Below are 10,000 nucleotides of genomic sequence, written 5' to 3'. Positions count from 1 at the left end.
CATCTTGAAGATTTGCACAGCCATTTTGCTAAACTGAGTGGCAGTCCAGTAAACATTCCCCTGTTTTAAGTCCTCAATATTTGCAAGAGTAAGCTCTGTTGTGTGAGCACCACTGTGAGGGAAAATGTTTAAAGATGGTTAATACTTCAGCTGTTCAAGAGTTATGAAAAACATACGTTATGATTTTAAAAAATATATTGTTTCTATTCTATTTGCACTCTATGGCACACAAACCTGCACGCTTCCTGCGGCTTAGTAGAGCGCTACTCGTTTTGAGCTCAAAAAGTTGCGGCGGAGTGCAGCGAGATCAAACCAGGAGCTGAATTCCTTTGGTGGAGGAACCACAGGCTGACTGGACAAACTGTCCAGCTCTGACAGATATAACTTCAACCAACTCTACACAACACAGAGGAGAGGATTAGCAAATGAACATAAAAACTAATCACAATAAATCACTTTATTAAAATAAATAAATGACTTGTGATTTAAAGATTATTAAATCATTTGTGAAATTATTAAATTAACTGTAAACAAATGTAAAATAATAATATTTATAAAAAAACATCCTCAATATTTAATTGATAACTCAAACAACCAATATCTATATTGTGAAATAAATAAATCTTTTGTGAAATATATACATAGGTAAATATAGTATACATAGGTAAATGATTAGCCTCCATGCTCAATTTTTATTCATTAACTTTTTTTCTGTTATTTTGAACTTTTATACCTCACCACAACATGAAATTCACAATATAAAATCAACATTCAGGAAAATAATGTAAACAACATTACAATAAAATAATTTACAAACAAAAATTATAACAAATATAAAATAATACAATACAACAGACGGTTCAAAATGACAACCCTTCAATTTTTCCTTTTATGTGCTCTCCAAATACTCCAAAAAGCTACCCCATTTCTGATTAAAGTATGGGTGGAGTCCTGAAGCCTTGCCAACATGCGTTGTATGATGCAGTAGAAGTCATCAGCTCAATCCAATCCTTTAAAGAGAGAGTATCTGAGTTCTTCCAATTTGCAGCACCAGTCTCACAGCGATATTAAACATCCGCGATGACTAGCCCAGCCTGTGCTTTAGATATACCGTTCTGTAAAATGGATGTATCACCAAGGAAGACAAACTCTTGGGGAATAAGGTAAAGGTTGTCCCAGCCATTTATCCAGGTTGTTGAATAACTCTTGTCCAGAATGACAGATCCACATAAGTGTAAAAAGGTGCCCACAGAATGACCACATTTCCAAACAGTGGTTATTTTCATTAATCCTATACATGCAGTCTTACTGGGGTCCAGTAATACTGATTATATCTTGTAATATATGAGTTTACTCCTATAGCATCTCTCACAGCACTCCCTATACCAGAATCTACAACCTCCCATTCACCCTCTTCAAATTTCACCTCCAGGTCTTTCTCCCAACTAATTCTTAATGATCACATTTTTCCATACATGATGTTTGCAGCAATCTTATATAAAAAAGATGTGGTTTGCACTGACTTTGGCATATTTAGAAACCCTAATAAAAACACTTTCTCTGCTCCTGCCTATATCACAACAGATCTTATACTACTATGCAGTTGTATATACTTCCAGAAATCCCCTTTATCTAAATAGATTGAATTTGTTATTCAACTTCTTAATGAATACAGTGCCCCTGTCCATATAAATCATTCAACTGTTTTTCAGGTCTTTTTTACACTAATCCTTCCAATAGGCGTTTCTTTCCTGTCCTAACAGCAGGGTTTATTCCATAATTAACAATAGCGTTGGTTATAAGGGGTCAAATTAAATATCTTGTGTACTTTTTTCCAGACATGCTGTGTGTTCCAATATAAGGTTAACTTCCCCATCCATAATAGAATGTAAAGATTTTGAACGTTCAGAGTTTTCTCTATTCTTTTTCAATATTTCTCAAGTGAGGTTTTAACACAGAAGATTTGTTTCAACACAATTTAAACAGTTTTTAATGACTAATTCCTTGTCTTTGCCATGAAGACAGTATATCATATTTAACTAGTTGTTTTGCAAAATGAACTAGGCAAATTTGGCTAATTAGACAAGTTATTGTATAACAGTGGTTTGTTTTGTAGCCAATAGAAAAAAAAAAACTTATAAATTGCTTATAAAAAAATTAAAACTACTTTTATTAACTATAAACTAAAGGAAAAAATATTTTCACCAGAAGAAAAAACATTACAGTAAATATTCTGAAAATTGCTGTTAAACATCAATTGGGGAAATATTTGAAAAGGGAAACCTTGTAACTTGGCCCTTAACTGTAACTTGTGAAATAAACCAATAAACAGTAAAAATAGATTAACTGCAAATAAGCAAACAACAAATCGAATAATCAATCAATCAATCAATCAATCAATCAATCAAATAAATCAGTCAGTCAGTCAACATTTACAATTAAAATCCAGACTCTTACTTTGGATGGCAGCTTCTCAACAGCCGTGTCATTAAGAAACAAAAGTGGCCCAATTGCCCTGACGTCTTCTTCTGACCAGTAAGCAGGATCCCTGTTCAAAGAAAACACAAATGTTTCATTATAAACAGTGTACATATGTGAAGGCTGGAGCAAGAAAGGAAGTTGTTTTTCTCCAAATGTTTAAAGAGCCCCTATTATGCTTCAAACAAAGTAATATTTTGGTTTTGGGGGTCTCCAACAGGCTGATAAGCATGCACGGTCAAAAATACTTTCATTGTCTTACAATATGCATTCATTTTTACCTAATTATCCCAACGACTCCCATATGATTTGTTTGCGAAGCTGATCTGCTCTGATTGGGTCCAATGACCCAGTCTGTTGCAATTGGTCGACTGGGTTCAGCGCGAGACAGAGAGAAACGCCCACGATGGCTTATCAGCATTGTTGAAGTAGTCAGAGTACAGAGTGTATGTGTGAGCCCAATGCAGGAGTGCATTAACACAATGCAGTTTAACACCAGCCAATTACTCTATTCTTAACCATAAACAAAAACAATGAGACACATCAATATTAATCCACACAGCAGCAAAAGTTGAACTATTTTGAAACTTGATCTCTGCACGTGTTTAGGAACAGCTTACAGTGGCCATAGCAATGACAAAGGGCAGAGAATCGCGAGCTCACAAACACATTTAAATCGGTAAACAAAGCAGCACGGGTCACCTTTTCAATGTGGTTTAAGATGCGATATGTGAATATAAAGAGTTAACCAGATACAGTACAAGCCGCGTGAAGTGATTACAAGTAACAAAACACAATTAAATACATATTTTGCAAGCTAGAGAAAACAAGGAGGCAACCATTTTAATTGCACTTACTTGCATTCATGACATGAAAGAAGAAACTGACCCATGAACTGTGTAGTAATAAAGTTCCCTTCAAGCTCTGACAAAGTCCCATACATCAATAGTCTTTTCTGATCCTTCCTTTAACAAATGGCTGACGAATCCCCCAGAACATTCACTTGTTAATGTTCACCCATCTGCAATCATGATCAGTCTCACACACACCGGTACTCTGCTAGGGTTTGAAGGCAAAGGCATGTTCATGTTTTACCGGATCAGGCACAGACATATTTGGTATTGTTTTGTGTCTACGTCGATACGAACAGGCAAAAGATCCGGGCAAACGAAGAATAATTTTTTGACCCTCTTCTGCGTCGTGTACGTGAAGATTTGGATAGATGGACTTCTCTACCACTGTCTATTTTAGGAAGGATAGTCTTGATCAAGATGGTAGTCCTGCCCCGAATTTATATTTATTCCAAATGATTCCAATTCTTCTAAGTTGCACTAGACTTAGGGATGTTAACAGCTGGTTCAGTTCTCTCATTTGGAATAGAAAGAAACCAAGACTAAAATTGACTAAGATGCAACTTCCGGGACATAAAGAAGGTCTTGCAGTTCCGGATATTAGGTTGTATCAGCTGGCCACCCAATTTCGATATGTTTTTGAATGGGTTAGAAATGATCCATATTCTGTCAGGTTAGACATTGAGTCAGTCAACTTAAGTGATGGCTCGCCAATTTCATTGGCCAGTCTACCATTTGTTTTAGATGTTAAAAGAATCCCTGGACTAGGGCAAAATATCGTGAGAGTAATACATTAAGAGTGTGGAAAAAAAATAAGGAAACTGGGAAGGAAAAGGCAACTTTTTGTCCCCTATGACGCCGATACAAGGAAATTTAGATTTTCAACCTGGAATTATGGACGATTGGTTTACATTGTGGAGACATGCTTATATAACAACTATAAAAGATTTATTTGAAAATGAGGTATTATTATCATTGAGTAACTGAGAACTAAATATAAATTACCCCCAAATAATTTTTTGGATATTTACAAATTAGAAGTTTTGTGCAGAAACATGTTGTCTCTGGATTTTCTTGTTATCCTACCCCAACAGAAAAGGTGCTCCTCGATAATAGATCGAAATCCTTTATAAAGCGTTGTTATGAAGCTTGCTGCGAGGAGCAAAGTTAATAATGAGACAACACTAGATGTTTGGCAGAAAGATCTGGGATGTTCAATCGATCCGGAAACTTGGATACACATTTGGCAGTATGCTGGCAATATATCAATCTGTAATAGAACTAAAGAAAAACAGTTCAAACTTTTACATCGTCTCCAAATTACCCCATCACGTAGACATAAATTTAATTCAAATTATTCTCCATTCTGTTTAAAGTGCAAAGTTGAAGAAGGTGATTTTATACATTGTATTTGGAACTGTATATATATATATATCAAAGGCTATTGGGTACAGATTTGTAGGAGATTAAGCCTTATATTTAATACAAGATGTGACTTCATTCCTCTTAATTATTTGCTAGGTGTTGCTGATAATAATTTGAAGAGTGCAAGAAACAGGAAGTTGTTTAACTTTCTTACCTATACTGCCCGTAAGTGTATTTTTCTTAAATGGATATCTGATAAACTACCAACAGTATCAGAATGGCATAAGGTAATATTTGATCTTATGTCATTGGAATATTTTACCCACTGGTCAGGGGAAAAAGTGATACTTTTTATCAGATCTGGACTCCTTTCCTTGAATATGTAGGTCCCAGGATTTCAGGTACATTTTTGCAAAACCTTAGACCACCATAAAACTTGGTTAATTTATGTATTCTTCTATTATTATTATTACTTTGTATTATTGTCTTTTTGATCTTCATTATGTGCTGTGATGTTGAGAAAATTGTTGGTTGTAAACTGTGGTCATTGTTCTGTTTTGTTTTGTTAAAATAAAAGCAAAAAAACGAAGAATCATTTAAACAGCTCTGAGTCGAATCTTTTATTAAAAAAATCTATATTTTTAGACAAGGAACACTTTCAGATTTAAATCTCAGCTGGATGTTCTCATTTACTAGAGCTGTGTTGCACACTGCATAGGTTTTCAAAAACCCACGACAGAGGCTCTTTAAAGTACTCAGCTGCAGCCTCTTCACCACTGAAACACTTCTAAATGCAGTGATGTGGGCTCTGAGGTCTGTGTGAAATTGGTTTGTGTGTGAATCTGCACGTGCTCTCACCCATAGGTTGCGATAAGCAGTTTAAACAGATCCTGTCTGTTCTGTTGCTGGATGTACTGACAGGATGCCAGAGCCTGCAGTGTGGCGTTGCGAGCCGTAGGGTTCAGAGAAGAGATCCAGACTGGGTCCAGTTCACACACCAAAGGGCCGAGAGTCAAGACCTCTGTGGCTGTCAGATTAGACACGTTCCCCTTCTGCACACGCACACATACACACACATCAGAACACTTATGGCCAAAGCCTGCAATAATGTTTTAGACCAGGGGTGCTCAAACTCAGTCCTGGAGGGTCGGTGTCCAGCAAAGTTTAGTTCCAACCAATCAGACACACCTGAGCTAGCTAATCAAGCTTGCAGGTGTGTTGAGGCAAGTTCACTGTAAAAAATGCAGGGTTCCACACAATTCATTCATGTTGTCCCAACACTAATCGATTTAGTTAGTTAACACTTTTAACAAATTTATGTGGATTGAACATAAACAAATTAAGTTGTCCCAATGAAATGTGAAGAATCGTGCTGTTTCAGCTCATTTTAATTAAGTAGTTTGAAAGTGTTGGAGCTAAAATCTGCAGAACACCCCTGGACACCCCTGTTTTAGACAAACAACTATTTAATAGATGTTATCACAGAATGTGGTTCAAAATATTGTATTTTCAATGCAAAAATGAGGTGGACCTGTGTCTAAATAAAAATTTACAAATGTAAGTTTAAAAAAATAATAATCAAAACAAAACAAAAGAAGCCCGAACTCTCTTAAAATAAACATTTCAGGGTTTATGTAAAAAGGATTGGAGAAGTTTCCAAAGTTTCCTGAATTTGTCCTATCTTATTGTCATAAGTTAATTTTTCCAAAGGAAGAAAGACTGACAACTGAAAAATCCACATGGAAATAGTTGGAATTTGAGAAGTAGACAATTTTAATAATAAACATTTCTTAGCCAGAAAGGTAAGAGTTGTAAACAGAGGTTTGAGCTCCGAGTCAAAAAGGTCTTCAGGAATGTCATTCAACAAAAAAAGTGAGGGGGAGAAAATAAAACGTTTTCCAATTTTCTCCTGGATTGCAGAATGAACCCCACTCCAAAACGGAGGGATGTGAACACAAGACCAAAATACATGAAAAATGTGCCCTTGCAAGTTTTGCACTCAAAGCAGAAGTCAGAACAAGCTGGGAACATTTTATGCAGATGAACAGGTGTAAATAGAATCTGTGGAAAAACTAACATTTGTTTATGTATGGAACTTGAGGTACATTTTGGAAGAGTACCATCACAGATCTTGGACCAATCTGCAGGATTAAACAGAACTCCCAGGTCCCGTTCCCATAGGGGTTTCTAGAAATCATAAACTGAGGAATCAGAGTAAACTAATAAGGCATAGAATTCAGAATGAGCCCTTTAAAAGAACTTACTGACAGCATGGTTTCTTCCAGTTCTGATAATTTAAAACAAAATTCATTTTGTTTTAATAGAGACTCTATAAAATGAGTGTGAATAATTAATAATAAAATTTGAATTTTTGGGTGAATTAATCCTTTAGCTTAAATATTTTATTTACTTTAAAAAATATATAGTTTTATACTTTGAAAAAACAAGAAAAACCATAATAATAATAATATAATAATAATAATAATAATAATAATAATAAAAATAATAATAATTATTATTATTATTATCATTATTATTATAATTATAATAATTATTATTATTTAAACACATTATAAACATATACAGCTAAATATGAAAATAGAAAAATAGAAAATTTAGAAAACCCATTTTAAAAAGGGTCATGATTTTTATTTTATATTATGACATTCTCTGAGGTCCACTTATAATGTTAGCAAGATTTTTCTTGTTCAAAATATTAAAGTAATGTACTGTGTTTTCTATTCAAGAGGAAATTGTGTCACAGTTTTGCAGCATAATTGTGAAATAATATGGGTCAATTTGGTCTAAAATACAAACAAACAAATCATCCCTCTACTTTTTCTGGAAGAGATGAAATGCCATTCTAAAGGTCAAGCTTATGAGTTTTGTAAAGTTATAGTTAATGTTTATTTATCAGCAAATCAAACACATATCAAACACATATAAGAGAAGGATACATATACATACAATAATGGCTACATTTCAACAACTACACTTAATGGTTGTGGTATGAAAAAGAAAGATGGATACAGTAATAAAGCAGCATCAGGGTTACTAAGGATAATTCAATGTTATTATTTGATGAAATATTCATTTAAATGTCCTGTTGTCCTCAGAACTGCATTAGGCAACATCAGAGAAATGAAACCAGTTGTGAACATCGACACATTAACATATTGTGTGGGTTTTTGGACAAGAGAGGAAAAATGTGTGCTTGCAGATTTTACCAAGCAGCCGATGGCTCTTTTAGTAAGTGCGCTGCGAGCTGGAGAACTGTTGGGCAGAGAGGACAGATTGACATCCTTCATCTTCTCCATGAAAGCAGGACACACAGCATCTGACAGGTTTTGAATCTTCTCCACTCTGAATGTGGAATGAGAGTGTAAATGCACACACACACAAAAATGAAAAACAGTATCCTGCCTGTTTAGCATATGATTTACACTTCATTTACATGTCATTTGAATGCACTGAAAATGTAAATGAATGTTAATAGTATATGTGTGTTCCTACGGTAGATTGATGAGCAGCACAGCTGGGATTGCCTGAAGCTCAGCGTTTTTAATGTCATTGAAATATCCTGCTCTCTGTGCCTCCAGACTCGCAAAGAGCTTTTGAGCTGCACAGCGGATCTGAGAAGTAAAACATAATAAAAAAAAATGGGTTGCTTTTGTAGATTTGATGGTAAAAACTAAGTCAGAGTTGATGAAAGAATGTGTGTGTTACTGAATGAATAAAAGATCTGAGTCCTGACCTGAGTCCTGGAGAGCCACATGCAGGATTTGTTAAGCTCCTGTGACATTTGCAATGCATCAGTTCGGTTGAATTTCTCAAGCATTTCACAGGTGACACCTTGCACAGACTGACCCAGTTTCCTGCCGACAACATTTTGAGCTTTATCAGAACTTTGAATCTTAGCGGTAGAATGTACTAAACAATATTCGCACAGATTTGTACCCTGATTCAAAGTCTCGATGAATCTATGCTAGAAGCTGAAAACCAGATTCCACAGAAAAGACCATAGTGAATAATGGACAGATATTTATCTTTCACAAATATACACTGCCCATTCAGAAGAAAAGCCACACACACTAATATTTCATTGGACTGCCTTTATTTGATTATAGCACATGTTTGCCGTAGAAACACTTCAATACTCTTCTGCGATCTCACAGTTTATTCCTGTCCAGAGTTGCATTATTTTTACACCAAGATCTTGAATTGTTGATGGTAAGCAAGGCCCCTGCACAAAGTCTTTTCCAGCACATTCAAACGATTCTCAAGAGGGTTAAGGTCTGGACTCTATGGTGGCCAGTCCATGGGTAAAAATAATATCTTGTGCTCCCTAAACCACTCTATAACAAGTTAAGCTTCATGAATCCTAGCATTGCCATCTTGGAATATATACCCTTGCCATCAGGAAAGAAAAATGGATGTAGTAACCTGGTCATTCAGAATATTCAGGTACACTGAAAATTATTCAAAGATAATTCCTTGGATTTAATCATTTTTTTTACGTTAAGTGGTTGTAAACAATTTATTTGGGCTGAATTTAAACAAACAAATTAAGTTGAACATTGCTCAATTTAATTTGTTTGTTTAAATTCAACACAAATAAATTGTTTGCAACAGTTTTGCGTGTAGTCAATGCAGCTGGCCTCATTCTTTGGGCACATAATGTTACTGAACCCAGACCTGACCAACTGCAGCATCTCCAGATCATAACACTGCCCCACAGGACTGTATGGTAGGCTATAAACATGATGGGTGCATCACTTCATCTGCCTCTCTTCTTATCCTGATGTACCCATCACTCTGGAACAGAGTGAACTCAGACTTATCAGACCCCATGGAATCCTTCCTTTGCACCAGAGTTTAATCTTTACGCTCTCTAGCAAATTGAAGGTTTTCCAGTTTTTAATAATGCAATGGACAGTTCTTAACCCAATTTGGCTAGTTTCAGCAATCTTCTTAGATGTTTTATTTGCTTGATGCATGCCAATAGTTTGACCCCTTTTCTGAAACAGATATGAGGATGTGTCTCTCGACATTGTTGTTGAAGATTAGATGAGAGTAGAATAGTAGAGAGTAGAGAAGCTACTCTCTGCATCAGTTAGGGTTAAAGAAGTTGTTACCAGCTGAAACATAACCATCCATGAAATTGTCTGGGAGGCTCTTACCTATTTGCTTAGTTAAATCCAGGTGGTGATTTGTAAATTGGTGGTGTAAACTTTTTAATTCTCTGACAAGTAATTTATTACATTTAGGTGTGCAAAATCCCATATACCGTTAAAAATTTGTCATAT

The 10,000-nt window shown here is 35.4% G+C and overlaps 1 protein-coding gene across 1 annotated transcript in view; it reads right to left on the bottom strand.

The window, feature by feature from the left end:
* The window catches only part of LOC130243598 (otoancorin-like), a 30,141-nt gene that overhangs the window by 7,521 nt on the left and 12,620 nt on the right, over positions 1-10,000 (bottom strand). The window contains 9 exon segments of the mRNA XM_056475825.1: positions 1-6; positions 9-102; positions 224-288; positions 291-396; positions 2,458-2,548; positions 5,553-5,746; positions 7,922-8,057; positions 8,208-8,326; positions 8,449-8,569. The exon segment at positions 1-6 is cut by the window's left edge and continues 67 nt beyond it. Coding sequence (XP_056331800.1) covers positions 1-6; positions 9-102; positions 224-288; positions 291-396; positions 2,458-2,548; positions 5,553-5,746; positions 7,922-8,057; positions 8,208-8,326; positions 8,449-8,569 — 932 coding nt within the window.

Source organism: Danio aesculapii, chromosome 16, assembly GCF_903798145.1.
Source record: "Danio aesculapii chromosome 16, fDanAes4.1, whole genome shotgun sequence".
Taxonomy (NCBI): Eukaryota; Metazoa; Chordata; class Actinopteri; order Cypriniformes; family Danionidae; genus Danio; species Danio aesculapii.
Note: the sequence above shows the minus strand (reverse complement) of the source record. Positions and strands in the feature narration are given on the sequence as shown.